General features: G+C 31.7%; 1 protein-coding gene across 1 annotated transcript; it reads right to left on the reverse strand.

Moving 5' to 3' along the window:
• Nucleotides 1-19,519: 19,519 nt before the first annotated feature.
• LOC120078158 lies at nt 19,520-19,894 on the reverse strand. The gene has a single exon (XM_039032384.1). It carries the CDS (start codon nt 19,892-19,894, stop codon nt 19,520-19,522), a length of 375 nt encoding a protein of 124 aa, XP_038888312.1.
• Between the last annotated feature and the right edge of the window lie 1,807 nt (nt 19,895-21,701).

Below are 21,701 nucleotides of genomic sequence, written 5' to 3' on the forward strand. Positions count from 1 at the left end.
TGTTACTTATGTCTAAGGAATCTCTTTTCTTGTTTTACGAGTTCTAAGTCTCTAATTTTCTCAAACTGAGATTTAAGCTACTTAGGGTAATCTTTCAAGTTAACCAAGTATTTCAATAGGCATATATAAAACAAGTAAAACACATGATTTAAATATTATTTGGTACATGTTAGCTAGATGCTTCTCGACCCATGAAAGATTTAGTTGCTCATAATGACTAAAGAGAGTATGGATGAAAGTAGAAATGAATATGTATTCATATTAAAGAAATGAGTCTTTGCAATGCTTAAACAATACAAATACGTTTTAAGATAGAAAATAGAGAAAGGGAGTCAAGCTGAGGTGCACAATTTCTTATTTTCCTCGGCTTCCTAAATGACTGCTTCACTGTAAGTATTGAAAGATGGAGTTTCTCTTCTACTCCCTTAAGAAACCGAAGCTCTCACTAATGTTGTTGAATGGCGATGTAAGAGAAAGGGCTCCTTTGAAAAAATTTCTACTTTTGACTCTTTTCTCGCACGTTCCTTTTGTTTTTGCATTGGCAATTTCATGGCTTAGATGACAAAGATAGTTTTCTTCTTTTATTTATGATTGTATTGATAAGGTGCATTAAATTCCATACTCTGATGTACCGTCTGCTACACATTAGAAGTTCATTGGCTCTGCAGCAAAGCTTTCTTATCCGTCACCAACTCAATCTTTGATTTTACCTCCACCGCCCAAGTGTCGTGCCATGTCTCCTCGCTTGGAGTCACCGACTCGCCTCGCTATGTGATCATGTGTAAGTGTTGAGATTTCTCATTTGATCACATCGTCAGTTATTCTGCACTTAAACAAAATGATTTAGTTTTAAAATAAATAGATTAGTTGTTGAGTGTATGCCATCGCATGTTGCATTTATTTCTATGAATTTTCTTAGCAATTCGTCGCATTTTCAAAGCTTTTTTTCTAGTTGTTTTAGATAAAAGAGATAATATAACTTATATTTCTATATGTTATCAGCCACAAATGATTTATATGTTGTTACGATAAAACACAATCAATTTTACATGTCAGAACACTGATTGGATTGTTGATAGTGGTACGGCTGTGGCAATCCATGTTACCTCCAAGTGTGAGTTCTTTTCATCCTATAAATCAGGTGACCTTGGAACAGTAAAGATGGGAAACAATGGTACATCAAAAGTCATTGGCATTGGAGATGTGTGCTTGGAGACAGATAATGGTTGTCAGCTATTTTTGAAAAAATTTCGACATTTTCTAAATATGCGATTGAATCTCATTTCAACCGGACAACTTGGTGACAACGACTAACACAGTTATTTTGGTGATAATCAGTGGAAACTCACTAGAGCCTCAATGGTGGTAGCAAGAGGAAACAGAAACTCCACAATGTATGTGATGAATGCATTCTTTTTTTAGATTTTAATTTAATTCTAATACGGTGATATGTTCATATTATTTTCATTAAATTTTATCTAGGTCATTATTGGCCGAAAAATTCTTATAAATAGAAAATTTCTAAAAATATTTATACTTTATAACAAAATGTTCAAAAGTGCTACTTTTCAAATTTTTTGCTATAAATTATAAATATTTTTAAATAAGTTTTTTATATTTAAAAAGACTCCTTATTAGAATAGAAACGAATTGATGTCAACTACATGTATAATAAGTTAATGCCATTAAAAAAAAAAAGATAAACAAGAGTGGGTGCGTAAAACAAGGAAAAAAATTGGGTTATATCCATCTATTATGTAGCCTCTTTTTTCATCCAATAAAAAATATAGTATGTAGAGAAAATGAGAGTATGGACTTAGGTGCAGCATATGTTACACCTAAGTATTGCAAGTAAAAAAAACATGTTTAAAATGTATTACTATGTTATAATTTTTAACTGCTCAATTTATATATAGATATGCTAGTGATCAAGAAATTTGTAGTTTAAATCTGTCGTACTTCAATTTATATTGTACTTAAAAAAAATTACCACAAAAGATGTACCTTGAGAATTGCGGGGAAGCAGAATTTGGACCTCTAATGAGAAATAGGCTATGCTGTATGATATGGGCTTGCCGATTATGGTTCTTGCGGGCCTCAACTTGACCACTTGGTTATTACTTTAAAAAATTCCACAAAATTAACTGAGAAATATCAATTCATATCCTACACCATTCATCCCACTAGTTGAACTTTGAAGTTACCCATTAATTACAATTTCAAATTGCACAAAATTAGACTTAGATATATAATACAGTCTCTAATTCTTTTTAAAGATCATTCTCAATTTAATTTTTAATCTTTTAAATTAAAACTCTTCATTTTAATTTTAATAAAGAAGACTTTTCAATTAGGACCTTCTAATAAAGAAATTTGCCCAAATTTTTTAGTATAAAGTTAAGTAACATTAAATTTTTCGATTACCATATTTAGATAAGTAAAGACCCGTTTGGCAACCATTTCATTTTTTATTTTTGGTTTTTGAAAATTAACTCTATAAACATCTTTTCTATGTCTAAATCTCTTGCTTTGATATCGACTTTTTACCTATATTTTCAAAAGTCAGATCAAAATTTGAAAACTAAGACTCGGTTTGGTAATCATTTGGTTTTTTATTTTTTTTAAAAAAATTAAGCATATAGACACTATTTCCACCTCTAAATTTCTTCTTCTATTTTCTACTTTTTATCAATGATTTTAAAAAAAACAAAATTTTGAAAACTAAAAAAGTAGCTTTTAAAAAATTATTCTTATTTTTGAAATTTGGCTAAGAATTAATCAATTATACTTAAGAAAGATGCAAATCATTATAAGAAATGGAGAGTACAAAGGTTTACTTTAAAAAAAATATAAAAATAAAAAACAAAATGGTTACCAAACGAGGCCTAAAAAGCGTAGTTTTTAAAAGCTTGTTTTTATTTTTGGAATTTACCTAAGAATGTAACTCTTCTATTTCAAATTTATATAAACCATGATAAAAGAGTGAAAGAAAATAGGATTAATTTTCAAAATCCAAAAACTAGAAATGAAATGATTATCAAATAAGACCCAAATTATATGCCATTTGAAAGAATTGAACGATATTTTGATGGGTGGATCAAATCTTCTTGTTAATACATTGAGTTTCATATGTCAAAAGGCATTCAAGTGGTCATGATCAACATACATATCTACTTGCGTTAATAAACAATAATTTAGAGTGTATATATTAGAAAGTGTTGTGAACTTGAGAAGCACAACGAGAATACAAATACTAATAAAATATAATATTAAAATAAATATAATATATATAATAATAATATATAATATAAATAAATAACAAAAGAATATAAAATGATATAAATAAATAACTTAACTAAAATAAACAAAATAAGAAAATTATGAAAATTTCACTAATTTTCTTCCCAAAAAGTTGGGATTTCTCACCAATCTTCATCACCTTACAAAATCTATAAAATGGCCACTATTTATAAGAGAATTGGCAAGTAGGAGGTGGAATTAATTGGACACTAAGGATGTGTACTCATAAGATATATGAACTATATGTTCAAAGATACATGGGGTAGGAGAACACAATTTTTTCTTTTAGGCACCAAGCTTTGACACTAATGGGCATCTATTATTATTATAATATTTATAATACTCCCCCTTAGATGCCCATTATATGTATGAAATATGTCTCATTAAAACCCTACTAGGAAAAAACTTCATGGGAAAAAATCTTAGTGAAGGAACAATAGTACATATTTCATATAATTTATACTTTTAAAAAGATATATTTGCTTTCCCTCACGAAAACATCATTTAAGATCTTTGAATCGCCACATTCGGATATTGTGTACCAATTTTTCAAAGGTTGCGGTAGATAATGCTTTTGTAAATAAGTCTGTCAGGTTATCTTTCGAACAAATTTGTTGTATAGTGTAAAAGAACTTCGGTGAAGTATGCTTTGTTCTATCTCTTTTAATATATCCTCATTTGATTTGGGCTATGCAAGTTGTGTTATCTTCGTATAATATTGTTGGAAGATTTTTATTAGAAGATAAACCACACGTTCCACAAATGTGCTGAGTCATTGATCTTAGCCATACACATTTTTGACTAGCCTCGTGAATTGCAAGAATTTCAACATGATTTGAGGAAGTGGCTATTATGGTCTATTTCACCGATCGCCATGATATAGCAGTTCTTCCACATGTGAACAGATAACCTGTTTGAGATCTAGCTTTGTGTGGATCAGATAAATATCCAGAATCTACATAACTAACTAGATCAAAATTTGATTTATTTGAATAAAATAAACTCATGTCAATCATTCCTCAGAGATAACAAAGTATATGCTTAATTTTGTTCCAATATGGAATATATGCTTAATTCTGTTCCAATGTCTTTTTGTTAGAGAATAACTATATCTTGCTAATAAATTTACTGAAAATATAATATTTGATACATAAGTACAAATTGCAATAAGATATGGTACTTTAAGACCAAGAAGTTCTTTATTAACATCTCGAGGTCGAAATATATCTTTCTTCACATCTAGTGAACGAACTTCCATTAGAATGTTCAATGGATAAGTCTTGTTCATATAAATTCTTTTCAAAACTTTTCCTGTATAAGTTGACTAATGTACAAATATCCCATCTGCTAAATGCTCAATTTGCAAACCAAACCAAAATTTTGTTTTTCCAAGATCTTTCATCTCAAATTTTTTCTTAAGGTATTCTATTGCCTTTGAAAACTCTTTAGAATTTCCAATTATATTTAAGTCATTAACATATACAATTATAATAACAAATCCTGACTGTGATTTCTTTATAAAAACACATGGACATATTAGATTGTTTTGACATCCTTCTTTCAACAAATATCCACTCAGGTAATTATACCATATTCGTCCCGATTGTTTTAATCCATATAATTATCTTTGTAACTTTATTGAATACAATTCCCGAGAATTTGATTTATATGTTTTAGGTACCTTAAATCCTTATGGAATTCTCATATAAATATCATTATCAACATTCATAAGATGAATGTCCAGATTTTCGTACACATTCAGACCAAAAAAATCTCTTAATGTAATTGCATCCACCACTGGATAATATGTCTCCTCATAATCAATACCACATCTCAGTGAAAAATCTTATGCAACTAGTCTTGCTTTATATCTTGTGACCTCATTATTTTCATTTATTTTCCTCATAAGTACTCATTTGTATCCCATAGGTTTGACACCTTCTAGTATTCGAACTATTGGTCCAAAAACTTGATATTTTGAAAGTAAGTTTAATTATGCCTCAATTTCTTTTTTCCACTGAGGCCAATCTTTTCTATGTAAACATTTTTCAATAAATTTTGGTTTAGACTCCTCATTTTCAGATATAATATCAAGAGCAACATTATACAAAAAAATGCTGTCAATAACTACATTAGTCCGGTTCCATCTTTTTCCTGTCATGACATAGTTTATGGAAATCTCATTATTATCTTTATGTATTTCAGCTTCCTCATTAGTCATGTCACAAATTTCTTCATGAAAATTTATATCCTCAACCAAGTCTTCTTCACTATTAATTATTTTTCTTTTTCGAGGATTTTTATATTTAGAACCCACTAGTCTACCACACTTCTAGCGTGTTTCAGACTCATTAGTGACAATTTGCTGTATTGGGATATCAATTTTCGATGGAATATTTGCAGCTAGTATATGTGACTTAATTATTTTCTTTGCATCTATAAATACATTTGATAACTGATTTTCTATATTTTGCAAATGAATTATCTTCTGAATTTCAAGTTGACATTGATCTCTATGAGAATATAAATGAGACAATAATGATGCATTCCATGCAATTTCTTTTTTCAACTTCTTAATTCCTCCTTCTAATGTTGGAAAGTATGTCTCATTAAAATGAAATCAACAAATCGTGTCGTAAATACATCACCTGTCAGGGGTTCAAGATATTTGATAATTGATGGGGAATCATATCCAATATATATTCCTAACCTCCTTTGAGAACCCATCTTAGTACGTTGTGGTAAAGCAATTGGAGCATATACTGCACATCTAAAAATTCTCACTTGGAAAATATCTAGCTCATGGCCATAAACTAATTGTAATGGTGAGTACCTATGATAAGATACTGGCCTAATGCGTATAAGTGATGCAACACGCAAAAGAGCATATTTCCATACTGTAGGAAGCTTAGCTCTCATAAGCAACCATATAACAATTAACTACTAATGTTTTATGAATTATTCTGCTAAACCATTTTGTGTCATGAGCTACAAGATGTTCAACACTTATCACAATTGACATACAATAATTATCAAAAGCTTAGGATGTAATATACCTGATGGAACACGAGACATACGCAGCGGAAAAAAGGATCTAATTACACTCTAATTGCTTTTAATTTAAAGGAAATTAGCATGCAACCCTACTTAATTAATTAGGGTTTTATGAAAAAATTATCTTTAAAGCTCTTGAAATGTTTTTATCTCCACTGAATCTTAATTCGAACTCTTTCGAATCACCACTAGAGCTGACCTACTATCCTCTGGACTCAGAATCGGGTTGTGGGACCCGATGGATGAAGAACCCGAGAGAGAGAAAGAGATGGAAAAGAAGATGAAATTTGGGTAGGATTTGGGTTTATTTTACAGCCCAGTTTTGAAAACAAAAATTGGCAAAATTTCAAAAGTTTTTTCATCCAAATTTAAAGCCCAATTTATAAAAAAAAACCATGTGCATGAAACAAATCCATAAAAACCCAAAACCCATAATCCACTATCTTAGTAGGCTTAATGTCTCCACTATAAGCCAATACCTAGCCCATTATTTTGTTAGTGGAATTATCCAATAAAAGTTTGGATTTTCCCACTAACTTTAGTCAAAGGGCAAAATAGTCATTTTGTCAAAGTCAAACTTTGACCAAAAAGTCAACATTTTGACTTTTTATGATTTTTTTCGTGTTGACTAATTTTGACCTTCCAAGCATGAATCCACATTCATTTTCTCGAAATTCAAATAACATTTGAATATAAGGTCGGTCAAAAGTCAACTCTTTGACTTTTTACATCTTTGATCATTTCCATTATTTTCGAGCTTCCGAATATGAACATATTCATATTCTTGGTATTTAAATCACATTTAAATATTAAAGTTGTATCTCTAAAGTGAAAAATCGACCACTATATCACATATACTTGTCAGTTTCTCTCTCTTCCCCTAATTCGAACAATTCGAATTATTCTATCATACTGTTCTAAGTTTATTCCATATGAGCTAGTAGGGGAACCTAATGGACCTATAAATCATGGGCTTGAACGATTCGAGATTAGCTGGCTAAACTCTTTAGACGGAGCTAATCAACATTCGTTAACTCACTTAACTCACGGGTCATTTCACTATAGTCCCATAGTTGTACTCCCCTCACTATAGATATATTTATGTCCATTTGATATATTCATGATTAGTAAGCTAATCCTTCACAGGTTGTTCATAATCTCGGTTGGGTCATAAAAACTGTTTTACCCCCAAGATTACATCTTGTTTCTTAAGTTCCACTGTTCTTCTAATGAACAATTGGTGTAAGGTCCAACCTATAAACCGAACCCCTCTCAGGCCAAGGAGAGGGTGGAGCCCTTTGTTTAAGACCGGGAACAACCTATCTACTATCCCTATAACGGGCAGGAGTGAATTCCGTCTTGCACCCTATGTTTCCAGCTATCCACCTGATCTTACCCCTGAAATGGGAGCCTTATTGGGCCAGCGATAATGAGCTGCCCTCACTTATGGAGATCTAAGAATAATTCCGAGTGAACAGGAGTTCATAGTTAGCGCAGGATTAAGATTAAGTTACCTAAGTTATCAATTAGGTAAATAGTCAGTTTTATACATAAAACAACATTTAGAATGTAAAAAATGACTATTTCATAGTTTAGTTTTATGTAAACGCTTTACATAGGATGTCCCCACTTTCATGTCTCCACATGAACGATTTAGGATCACATCATTTGTACTAACTACAAAGTGGGCCGCATCCATAGTGTCCCCAGAATAAGGTTAGAATAAGGCGTCAAACCTTATTCATATACTATAGACCATTTTGTCTATATATTTGAACTTGATCCACATTTATGTCACTACGTTCAAACTACATTAAATAGCCTCAGGACCTTAGTTTATTGGATTCAAGATTATAATTTTAATAACAATTTTATCGAAAAACAAAATAGAATATGTTTATTAATTTACAAATTACGAGTTTTAGGACATAGAATCCAACAATACCAGTATTATCAAGATGAATGATCTTAGTTGTATAATTAGGAAATTGTGCTTTTAACTTAATTATTTGAGTAAGTAATCTTGCAAATGCAAGATTTCAACTTGTTAATAAGCACACGTGTGACCATCTATTGGATATGTCTATTAATACCATAAAATATCTAAATGGTTCAGTTGGTGGTTTAATAAGTCCACATATATCACCATGAATTTGTTCAGAAAAATGCGGGTGATTCAGTCCTAACTTTGACTGGTGATGGTCTAATGATTAATTTACCTTCAGAGCAGGCATCACATGATATTTCATTAGATTGAAGAATTTTCTGGCTCTTCATTAGGTGTCCATTTGAATTCTAAAAAATTCTTCTCAATATTATAGATCTTGGATGACTGAAACGGTCATGCCAAATTGTAAATATGTCTAGATTCATGAACTTCAGGTTTATTGTTGCATATGTTTCAATTACTTCTATATGAGTATAATATAATCCAGAAGATAAAGTAGACAATTCTTCCAGTTCCAATATACATTTTTCATACCAGACAGTAGATATGATGTAAAATACTCCATATTATTCTTTTTATCAGTCTCAATATGATAATAATTGCAACATATATCTTTAAAACTAAGTAGATTTCTCATTGATTGACTAGAGAACAATGCATTATTAATTGTAAATTTTTTTCCTCTAGACAAAATAATATTTATTTTTTCAAATCCTTCAATTAGGTTTGAAGAACCTGATATTGTATTGACTTTTGCTTCCAGCAATGTCAGTTTGAAAAAATACTTTTTACTTGTAAGTATTGTATGTGTAGTTGCACTATCTGCTAGACATAGATACTCTTTACTCATTTTTTAGTCATCTAACATATGAAAATGATCCAGATTTCTTCACTAAAAGAAAACAATTACAATAAGAAAAACAACAATTAGAATATACAAACGTTAACATCTACTAAGAGAAGAAAAAAAAACATGGAGATGGATGAAAATAACAACATTATGTCCAAATATTTTCAAAGTCAAAGTAAACACTTGATATTCCATCAATTCTATTAATTTTCTCTTCAGAAGATTCAAAGAAGTCCGCACATCCAAATTTGTCATATGGGACAATTACGTCATTATCCTGGTATGTAAAATTTGCTTACACATTTTGGTTTCCTTCAGGGATGCTTGAGAGAGATAACTAAGTGTTTTGATGTATGATAGGTATGTGATCAATGTCCAGTCATTCCGCATCGAAAATATTCATTTTTTCAACACTTTTTGAACTCTTATCTTATGGAGCTTTGCCTTTGTGATCATCATTTTGTGTGGTTCTTTTGAAATTTGAATGATTAGAACGACCACGACGAAAATAACAATTATTTCTTCCTCTGCCACGGTCACGACCTCGACCACGAACACGACCTCAACCATGATTATTATTAAAATCCACAACATTCACTTTAGGGAATGGTGTCATCGCGGTTGATCGAGATTCATGAATTTTCATTAATAACTTGTTATTTTGTTCAACCACAAGAAGACATGAAATTAGTTCATAATACTATTTAAAATCTTTCTCTGGATATTGCTATTGCAGGAGCATATTTAAGACATAAAATGTAGAAAATGTCTTCTCTAACATATCAATATCAGTAATTTTCTCTCTACATAACAACAATTTTAAATTGATTTTAAATAATGCAGAATTGTAATCACTTACTGATTTAAAATCTTGTAGCCTCAAATGCATCCACTCATAACATGCTTTAGGAAGAATAACTGTTTTTTTATGATCATACCTCTCTTTCAAAATTTTTCACAAGATACGGGGATATTTTATTATAAGATACTCCATTTTCAATCCCTCGTGGAGATGATGATGAAGGAAAATCATAGCTTTTGTTTTGTGCTGACTGGATGTCTTATTTCATTCTTTATAGGCACTCCAAGATTCATAGCATCCAGGTGGATTTTGGCATCAAGCGCTCATGAAAAAATAATTATTGTTGTTAATATCAATAGAGGCAAATTCTAATTTTGTGAGATTTGTCATGACAATACTATCATAAAATATCATATTTATATTAGAAATTTAATAGATATTAAATATGAAAAATAACATTAAATTTATTAATTATAACATAGAGGGAAAAATCGACATACCTTTAGGATCTACCTTTAGCGAGGAAAACGATAGAATCTCGTGTTGATAACGTATTGTGAACTTGAGGAGCACAATGGGAGCACAAATACCAATAAAATATAATATTAAAATAAATATAATATAATGTAATAATAAATAAATATAATAATAATATATAATATAAATAAATAACATAAGAATATAAAATGACATAAATAAATAACTTAAAGAAAATAAAGAAAATTAGAAAATTATGAAATTTTCTCTAATTTTTTTTTCAAAAAAATTGGGATTTCTCACCAATCTTCACCACCTTACAAAATCCACAAAATGACCACTTTTTATAGGAGAATTGGTAAACAAGAAGTGAAATTAGTTGGACACCAAGGGTGTGTATTCATAAGACATATGGACTACATGTTCAAAGATACATGAGATAGTAGGAGAATGCCATTTGTTCTTTTAAACACCAAGCTTTGACACTAATGGGCATTTATTATTATGGAGAATTTTCAAAAATAGAAAAATAAGGAAAAGTTTTCTTTGATAGAAGCTGATAGAGAATGATAGAAGTCTATTAGTGTCTACCAATAATAGAAACTGATAGAAGTCTATCATTGATACCATGTGATAGATTGTAACGACCCGGCCCCCCTAGGAATTAAGTAGGTCATTACTAAATACATGCATGCATGGAACTTAAAACGACACTCTTTTATGGTAAAATAAATGCTAAATAAATAAGGTAACTGCAAAATGCTTTCATTAAATTCAAATATTAAAAACAACAATAGGATACCCATAAATCATAAGTGATAATAAATAAGTCCGAAAACGATTCTTAATAGTAAGTTTCAAACATCAAAACTGAAAGTTAAGAAAAACATGAAAAGAAATCTAAATCTCATGAGCGGAAGCATAAAACTAGTCCCAGTGACTCGATCACGAATTTCGCTTGTTCATCGCCGGTGCATCTCTACCTTACCTGAAACAACAACATGAGAAAGAATAAGTATAAAATACTCAGTAAGTAACCCCACTACTAGGGTTAGGTTAGACATCTATGTCCTCTAGATGCCTACCTCTAGTGGAACATAGAAACTGTCCTAGTCCTCATGGGACACATGCATACATGTAAAACTGAGTTCTATCCTACTGTAGCTAAATATGCTCATTACCTCTGGGATTGGCATTCTAACTAATCAGTAAAATCACTATCATAATCTCGACATCACAATCTCAACATGGTTCTATAACATACATATACATCTCATCATCATGATTCTACAATATACATATAAATTTCTTCATCATAGCTTTACAACATATGTATGCATCTCATCCTCCTCAGATTTAGCAGGATCTCCAATAAAAATAATATACTCAAATCATACTAGTATTCAAACATCTCTATGCGGAACTAGCCTTTTAAACTCTCATATTAGCAAGGCAGACATAAACATTAAACTATCAATATATCCTCAGTAAATCATATTTGTCAATTCCTGACTCCAGTCATTTCAAACATCAGTCAATGAAGGCAGACATAAATATCATGCTAACTAATAATCCTCAATAAATCATAATTATCATTGTCGGGCACTAGGACAGTTCCAGTAGTAAGATTACTTACCTAACTTGGTAAAAAAACGCAAAAGAAAATCTCCTTAGAACTTCTTTAGCACACTTGAATCAACCTAAAGTTGTGGCTTGGTCCAAGACAAATTCCAATACTCGATTTAATTAGCCAATCTGATCATGAATTAAATCCAAAACAATAACTTAATTTTTCCACTATTACTCTCAATCCAAAAGAAATAACCATCCAACAACTTACAAACTTACCGATCTTCACCAATTTTCTGCAAAACAAAATGGTATCTAGCTTGATTGGTCAATGCCTCAAAATTTTCAAACCTTGAATCTAAGTTTCAAATCAAAGAGAGATTACTAATTTAACCCAAAATCAAAGGGGTAAATTTCACCTCCCAAATTATAAGAAAAAATAAGTCTTACCTAAGGTTTTTCTCAAAATACCGACAAAGATCGGGACAATGGCGACCGACGGCACGTCAGCTTGTGGCTGCCATAGATAGGCAGCATGTGTTGCTGTCGGACAACATAAATTGTTTAGGCTAGCGACTGGTAGTGAGGGTCTCACATAAGGAGGGTTTGCGAGAGTGGGAGAGAAGAGGAATTTCTAGTTTACAAATTTCATTCAGCAGCGATTACGAACAAACCAGAGCTTCAAACAACGATCCAACCATTCAAAATGAGAACAGACTGACCAACTTTGAGCACGATCCAACGGTTCAAACTCTGGCAAATGACAATTTTGTGGAAGTTGTAGCTGAAAAACCGAATTGCTTTCTCCCCAATTTTTTACCTCTTTTCACTCTCATTTAATTTCGAAAAAATCTCAATTCTTTTTTTTTTTTTCCAAATTTTGAAAAAATAAATAAAATATTTTATCACAATATCTCCAAAATCTCCAAAGATTCTATTAAATTTAAAAATCAATTAACTTTTCAAATTATCTTAATTTAGGCTTCAAAAACCAAAATTAGAGAGCATAAGATCCATCAATTTGATACAAATTAAATCCTTCCAAATATTTAAAGCAATTCAAAACCACATAAAATTAATTATCTCTTTTAATTTTTTTTTACGTTGGCCCTAAAATCCAAAATCAAAGGGAAGCAAAATTCAATATTTTCAAGATAATCAATTCGAATATCTAATCAATTAAATTCAATTTAACCAATAAAAGTTTTTCAATTATTTCAATTTAACCCCAATTTTCCAATGAAAGGGAAATTTATACTTAATAATTTTAGATAATTAACTTAAATTTTTCTGAAATTTGGGATGTTACATGGACGCTAATAAAAGTCTATCAGTGTCTATAGTGTTTTTTTTTCTATTTCACTAAATAGTTTGACATTTTTCTATCCATAAAAATTTCTCTATTATTATTATAATATTTATATTAGGAAGACATAACTAGTTTTTTGGTGCCCAATTTTTAACGAAATAGTAATTTATGTTTTGAAAAGTTGATCATAAACAGGGTACGTATAAAACTTAAGTGTAATGATATATTGAAATTGCAAAGACTAGATTTAAAAAAAAGAATAGTAATTTAAGTGAAAATGAACTTTAAATAAGAATAATTATTACCTGTTTTGCAAGTCGTCATGAATTCAAATGTATAGTATGATACATCCAATCGAATAATCAGAAAAAATCATTTAAATTTTATCAATGACCTATTAAGCTTATGTTTGTTTAATTTTACTTTCAAACATAAATCTTTCAACGATGAAGTTTGGGATTTGATCTTCTTTATCGATGAACTCAAAATAATTAAATAAATAAATGATTTTTAAGGTACCTCAATAGTAACATTTTTAAAGAATTACAAATATAACAATTTTCTCGAATCTCCTTATTTATTTTATTTTTATCCTTATTATACATTTGATTCTTATGACATCGACAACATATGTTATTGGGAGATTCTATCATCTAACCTCCGGGTTCATTTTTTTTTTCAAATGATCTCTTCTCTTGTTTTTGTTTATCTTCTTTCTCATTCTTGATTGACATCTGAATTTTTCTTTTCAATTTTTTTTCTCATTTTCATTATATGTCTAATTTCTTATAATATTCTCTTTCTATAGTTATATTTAGTTTTCTTTGACTATTATCTTCTTTACAAGTTCCTTTCTCCTCTCTTTCTTGTTATTTTGTTGGTGTTTTCCATTATGTTTTTTAGCACAATAATTGTGGGATTCAAACTTTTGACTTTTAAAATAAAAAATCTATCTCTAGTTGAGCTATGTTCATGTTGGCTTCTATCAATGTAGCTTTTTTATGGTTAGAAGTCAATCTGTAATGGAAGTCAATCGGTAATAGAAGTCTATCACCATCGTACTTTTAATTCACAAACCTATATCTACTTTTAATTCACAAACCTATATCTACTTTTAATTCACAAACCTATATCTATCTATGATAGACTATTTTGATTGATAGAGTATTGGTGATAGACTCTATAATTGATACTAGTCTATCAGTGATATAATTCTACTAGTGATAAATTTTCTAACAATGATAGAAATCCAACATTGACATGAATCTATCGATGACAAGTCTATTACTAACGATAGAAAAATCTATCAGTGATAGCTTGTATCACCGATAACCTCAATCACTAATAGGCTCTGAAGGCTAGATCTAAACGTTGCTATATCTGCAAATTATTTTGTATTGTGTTATATATGTCAATATTTTTAATTTGATTACTATATTTGCAACTTTCCATTTTAATTACTATCGACTTTCAGAATACATATATTGTAGTAGGTATTTGTTTTGCACTCTAATAATACTCACTTGATAACACGTTAATACACATTGAAACTATATTAACTATATGTCAGAAACATGATGTAATTACTACGTAAATCACTATACTTTATTAGGTCGATTATACTTTTAAAATTTCTATTTCGATCTTTGTGATCACTTTTTAAAAGTATAAAAACAAAAATGAATCAAAATTGAAAGCCTAAAAACTAAAATGAATATTTTGAATTTACAGAGTTCAAAATGAACCAAATTCAAAATAACACAGACTGAATTAACACTTAAACTTAAAAATAAAGGTAAAAACCAAAACCATCTAGTATCTTCTTAGAATTTAGAGAATAGAATATATCTTTTGAAAATTCAAAACTACAATAAATGAACCAAACCCTCCTTCCTCCTTATCTATCAAGGGAAATAGTATTCCTACGACCAATATTATAAATTTAACAAGATTGTGATATTTACTTTGATTTGTGTAGTCATTCGTTAGATTCACCTAAATTTCAATTGTATCAGAGCAGATCTTATTTTTTGATGTTTTGATCCGTGATTCTTTAAATAGAATCAATCAAAGAAGGTGGATCTAATATTCGTCTCTCATTCCTTGATAAGGTTCAAATGATTGCTTTCCTCAAATTCATTGATGAAAAAACATGAAAAGTTGTAGTAACTAGATGAACCCCACTGCAGATTGTTGTTCCAAATGTTGGGAATGCTCCTAACAAATGGAGAGAAAAGGTATGTGGAAATACTTTCTTATTACTTTCACTTATTGTATTTACGTACTTCAAGTTCCTTTTATAAAAGAACTTGTTAGTTTGCTTGACTAACTAACAGCTAGAAAATACAAGCAAACTCAAACAAAACCAAACTCAAACAAAATCTTAACTGTTGTAACAAACAAATTGTTATAACATAATGTAACAAATAAATTGTTGTAACTAATAAACAGAATGTAACTGTTTTACTGTTGATACTCTCCCTCAAGTTGGACGATGAATGTCAATGATGCCTAACTTGGATACTAGTTTAGACAAAACAGATGTAGGCAATGCTTTAGTGAATATGTCTACGAGTTATTGACTAAATTGGATAGGGAGAACCTTAAGGAACCCATCAGCTATCTTGTCCCGAACGAAATGACAATCAATTTTTATGTGTTTTGTCCTCTCATGAAACATTGGATTAGAGGCAATGGCAATAACAGCTTGATTGTCACAGAATACAGTAGTGGGCTTTAAGATCTTAGCCTGAAGATCTTTGAGGAGTTGAGAGATGCACATTAATTCACTAATAACTGAGGCTAGTGCCCTGTACTCTACTTCTACAGAAGATCTAGAAACGGTGGATTGTTTCTTTGATTTCCATGATATGATAGATGCCCCTAGGAATATGCAGAAACCAGTAATGGATCTTCTAGTATAAAGACATGATCCCCAATCAGCATCCACAAAGGCTTTTAAATGAAAGGAAGTGATAGGGCTGATTAAAATGCCTTGTCCAGGAGACCGTTTTAGGTACCTGAGTAAGTGATGAGTGGCATTGAAGTGAGCTTTAGTGGGGCTGTGGATGAATTGGCTTAGCCGATGAACAGCAAAACATATGTCTGGCCGAGATATTTGAAGATATATAAGCCTGCCAATCAGTCTCATATAACATGTGATGTCATCTGCCTTTAGAAGCTCTCATTCATTCTTTGATAGTTTCAAATTGGGATCATAGGAGTTGTAGCTAGTTTAGCTTCAAGAAATCCAGTATCCTCAAGTATTTGGAGGCAATATTTTCTTTAGGAAATCATGATCCCTTGTTGAGATCTGGATAATTCTAATCCCAGAAAATATTTCGCATGGCCTAAATCCTTGAGTTTGAAATGTCCTTTGAGGACTTCTTTGACTGAGCTGATTATTTGAGGGGATGGTCCGGTTAGTAATATGTCATCTACATATACCAACAATGCTACAAAATCATGTCCATGTCCTCGGGTAAAAAGAGAATAATCATACTTGGATTGATGAAAGCCATGTAAAGATAGAGCAGTTGTAAACTTGAGAAACCATTGTCTCGAGGCTTGTTTCAGCCCATATATAGATTTGTTAAGTTTGTAGGCTAGTTTCTCACCTTTCCGTGGTACTTGTGAGGTTTGATAACCCAATGGCAAAGACATATGCACTTCTTCAAACAAGTCACCTTTTAGGAAGGCATTATTGATGTCTATTTGAGTGAGTGACCAATAGTAGGATGCAGCAAAGGCGAAGAAGATTTAACAGTGACAATTTTGGCGACAGGTGAGAAGGTGTCTGAGAAATCTATTCCTTCTTGTTGCTTGTAGCCTTTTGCTACAAGTCTCGCCTTATATCTGTCAACTGTTCCATCTTATTTGTACTTGATTTTGTAAACCCATTTCCTGCCTACAGTATGATGATTCTTTGGAAGAGAGACAATAGTCCATGTATTAGTTTGTTCCATAGCTTCTATTTCCTCTGCCATAGCCTTCTTCCAAATCTGGTGGTTCACGGCTTGGAGGTAATAGGTGGGTTCATAGATGGAAGTGACATTTAGGATGTATGTCTGATGGTTTTGGTTGTAAGTATTATATGAGAGGTATTTGTGAAGAGGAAAGGGTGATTTTCTGTGGGATGTAAGGTTACAGTGGAAGTCTTTTTAGGTAGGAGGGTGGTAATGTTGCTCTCGAATGACTTTTCTTGGGGCTGTGGGAATGGTTGTTGGTGGTATGATTGGTTTCTTCTGAGGTTTCAAATTGAGTTTGAATCATCATACCGTGGTTATCCTCACATAAGCGTTCTAAGGTATTAAACAACAAAGATCTCTTCAGTAATACCTTCTGTTTTCAAAGTTGATCAAAATAGTGGCATTGGTATGACGAACTGATCAATAAAATCATGTGAAATGGGCTTGTTGTCTTCTTTGACAGACTGGAATGGGAACCTTTCTTCAAAGAATAAGACATCCCTGGAGATAAAAAAATGTCATTTTAGTCATATCATATAGCTTATAGCCCTTTATACCTGATGGATATCCCATGAAGACAAATGGTCTTGCTCTTGGATCAAATTTAGACTTGTTGACTGTTGATGTAGAAGCATAGGCAAGGAATCCGAATGTCTTTATGAAGCCATAGTCAACAGTTTTGTTAAATAGAACAGCATAGGGAGTGTTGTTGGATAGTAAAACCATAGGTGTTCTGTTGATTAAGTATGCTGCAGTGAGGATGCACTCTCCCTAAAAAGTGAAAGGAACATTGGACTGAAACATTAGGGCTTTTGCAACGTTGAGAAGGTGTTGATGTTTCCTTTCAACCACTGAATTCTGTTGAGGAGTATATGCACAGGAGAACTAATGAGTAGTTCCTGTTTTGGCAAAAAAATCTCTGAAATTTAATTCAGGAGCATTATCAGAACGAAAAATTTTGTTTTTCTTTGAGAATTGAGTCTCAACAAGTTTGAAGAAACTGGGAATGACTTGTAGAATGTCACTTTTATTTTTCAAGAGATGTATCCATGTGTACCTTGATTTATCATCAACAATGGTGGCAAAGTATGTGTGACCTGCATGTGTTCGGGTTTTAAAAGGACCCCATATATCACAATGCACAGTATTGTTTACAATTAGAGAAATCAGAAATCTCTATAATCTTTGAAAATTCTTTTATTCTACTAATAGAGGGGTGTCCCATACGATTATGCCAAGTAGTTGCAGAAGCTTTACACAAAAACACAGCAGATCCAATACGCCAGTCAGCAGATTCAATAGATAAGTCTTTATTCTTTTCATCATTTACTTTGAGTAAGTATAGGTCACTGATTAGTTCAGCCCTCCCAATCGTTCTCGAAACTGACTTGTCCTGAATGATACAATTGGTGTTAGTAAAGGATATAGAATATCTTCCATCCTTAAGTAAAGCACTCACTGATAGCAGGTTGTATTTGAAATCAGGAATGTATAGAACATCCTTCAATATCAACTGTTTTGCTATTAGAATGTCCCCTACATACTTAACCTTCAAACGAGCTTTAGTTGGTAGTATAACTGACATATTTTGAGTGTTGTGTAGTTCTTTAAACATAGATTTATCATGGCATATATGAGAAGAGGCTCTAGAATCAATGATTCAACAAGAATCGATGAGTGAAGTAGAAAGACATGTACCTGCTATGTGGGTAGTATCTGTCTTAGGGATTTCATCAATTTGTTGAGTATTCAAGTGTGTTTGCAGCATGTTCAAAAGCTGTGAGTATTGGTCATTATTCAGGCTGGCAAAGAAGGCAGACTAATTGCTCTTAGAAGCTTCTAATGGCTTTTCATTACTAGTTTGCATAGAGTTCTGCGGCCTTTGTTGATGGACTGAATTGTTATTTGCTAGTCTATGCCCTGGTGGATAACCATGTAATCTATAACATTTGTCAAAAATATGACCTCTATCTCCACAGTTAGTGCATACTGGCCGAGTATCTTTCTTCTTAGATTTCTCAGATGTAAATCTTTTCTCAGCATTAGCCATTAGAGTTATACTTTCAATTGTAGGTGTGGATCCAATGGATCTTTACCTTTCTTCTTGGATGATAAGAGAGAATACCTTGTTTATTGTTGGCAGAGGGTTGATCAATAGAATTTGTGCATATGACTCGTTTAAGCCCATATGGAATGTCATTACAAATTCTGCATTCAAGAATTCTATCATCTTCTTTGACCCTTAACAAGTACATTTATCCGTTGGTCTGTATTCAACAAGTTCTTGCCATATCGTAGTGATTTTTGCGTAATATACTTCCACTGAAAGGTTTCCTTGAGTAGTAGTTGCAAGATCCTTTCTCAACTGGTATATATGTGGCCCATTGGACTGATGGTACCTTTCTTTTAATTCATCCCATATCTCTTTGACGCTTCCCCTGTAAACTAAGCTGACAGCAATTTCTTTTGAGACTGAGTTGATAATCCATGAGGTTATCACATCATTATTACATCTCCATGCTGATTGTAAGCTTCCTTCTAATGGTTTTTCAATCGTTCCAGTAATAAAACCAATCTTGTTCTTCCCTGATAATGTAAGTTTCATTGTCTGCTCCATGGAGAGTAGTTGCTTGATCCTGCAAGTGGTGTAGATACCAAATTGATGGTTGGGATGATTGAATGATGAAGGATGAAGGGATTCATTTGGGCGTCGAGTTCCGAAGAGTTGCCGGATGTTGAACTCTCTGATGTCGTCATGATAGAACTGCACGAGGGTAATGGCTTTCGGGTGGGTTTTTAATTTTCTCTATTGTGGAAATGCTCTGATACCATAACAAATGGAGAGAAAAGGTATGTAGAAATACTTTCTTATTACTTTCACTTATTGTATTTACATACTTCAAGCTCCTTTTATAGAAGAACTTGTTAGTTTGCTTGACTAACTAACAGCTGAAAAATGTAAACAAACTCAAACAGAATCTTAACTGTTGTAACAAATAAATTGTTATAACAGAATGTAACAAATAAATTGTTATAACATAATGTAACAAATAAATTGTTGTAGCTAATAAACAGAATGTAACTGTTTTACTGTTGATAGCTCCAAAGCCTGAAAAGGACTAGAATGAAGTTGAGGATGAAGCCCCTCAAGAAAACTCTTGTGCCTTCAATGCTATCTTTAATGGTGTTGACAAGAACATCTTCGAGCTAATAAATATTTTTATCTCCACTGAGAAGGATTAGGATATTCTAGTTGTATCTCATGAAGGAACATCCAAGGAAAAATGTCTACTCTAACTCATAACTACAAAATTCGAAAATTTGAGGATGTTGGAATATGAGAGTATAACAGACTTCAAAGTTCATTTGTCAGACATTGCAAACGAGTCCTTAGCTTTTGGAGAGAAATTTTCTGAAGAAAAATTGGTTCAGAAAGTATTTCGATCACTACCCAAAATATTTGACATGAAAGTTACTACCATACAAAAGGCTCAGGATATTACAACCATGAAAGTTGATGCACTTATTGGTTCTCTCCGCACATTTGAAATGACATTCGATGATAAATGTCATAAGAATAATAAAGGTATAGCTCGACAGTCAACTGTAAGTGAAGATCAGCCTAAGGTGAAAAACAAAGAATCTGAAGACAATTTAATTGACTTTATTTCTCTATCAAGTAGGAAGTTTAGTTGAGCCATAAAGCACTTGGATAAGAGTTTTGGTAATTATGTTCCATTACATGTGAATAACATTATGATCAAATCTCAGAAGTTTCAAGGCAGAAAGAAAGAAGGTGAGAAAGGCTTAAGCAATTCACAAAATACTAAAGGAAAAAGTTTTAAATGTAGAGGGTATAAAGGTTTTTAACATTTTTATTCTAAATGTCTAAATTATCTCAGGAGGAAAAATAAGGGATATTCAGCCACGTTATCTGATGATGAATCAGATGCAAGTAGTGATTCTGATGAAGAAGTTTGTGGTCTTGTTGGATGCATCTCTTATGTCATTATTGAAGATTTTGAAAATCTGAATTTTAGCGTTGTGCATGATGATAACAAAGTTGATGTTATGTTTGTGAATCAAGCACAACCACTTATGACAAGCTCTTTAAAATGTGGGTTGAAGACTCCAAATTCTTGGTTGTACAGAGGGAGAGAATTGAAAATCTGCTTTATGATAATCACATATTAGTATGTAGTATTTTAGGGTTGAAGAAAGAAGTTAAGGCAGTCAAGTCTGATATTGACTCCATGTCAAAATTAGTTTGAATGCTTAACAGTGGGACTAATGATCTTGAAAAGATTCTGTCGTTATGTCAAGCATCTAGGGATAAACGAGATCTTGGCTTCAGCCATGTTCATAAGAAGTCAAGCTCCTATACTGAACCCTCATCTAATAGATCCGCTGTCTGTTAGAAACAC

The sequence above is a fragment of the Benincasa hispida genome, chromosome 1, assembly GCF_009727055.1.
Source record: "Benincasa hispida cultivar B227 chromosome 1, ASM972705v1, whole genome shotgun sequence".
In the NCBI taxonomy this organism is placed as follows: Eukaryota; Viridiplantae; Streptophyta; class Magnoliopsida; order Cucurbitales; family Cucurbitaceae; genus Benincasa; species Benincasa hispida.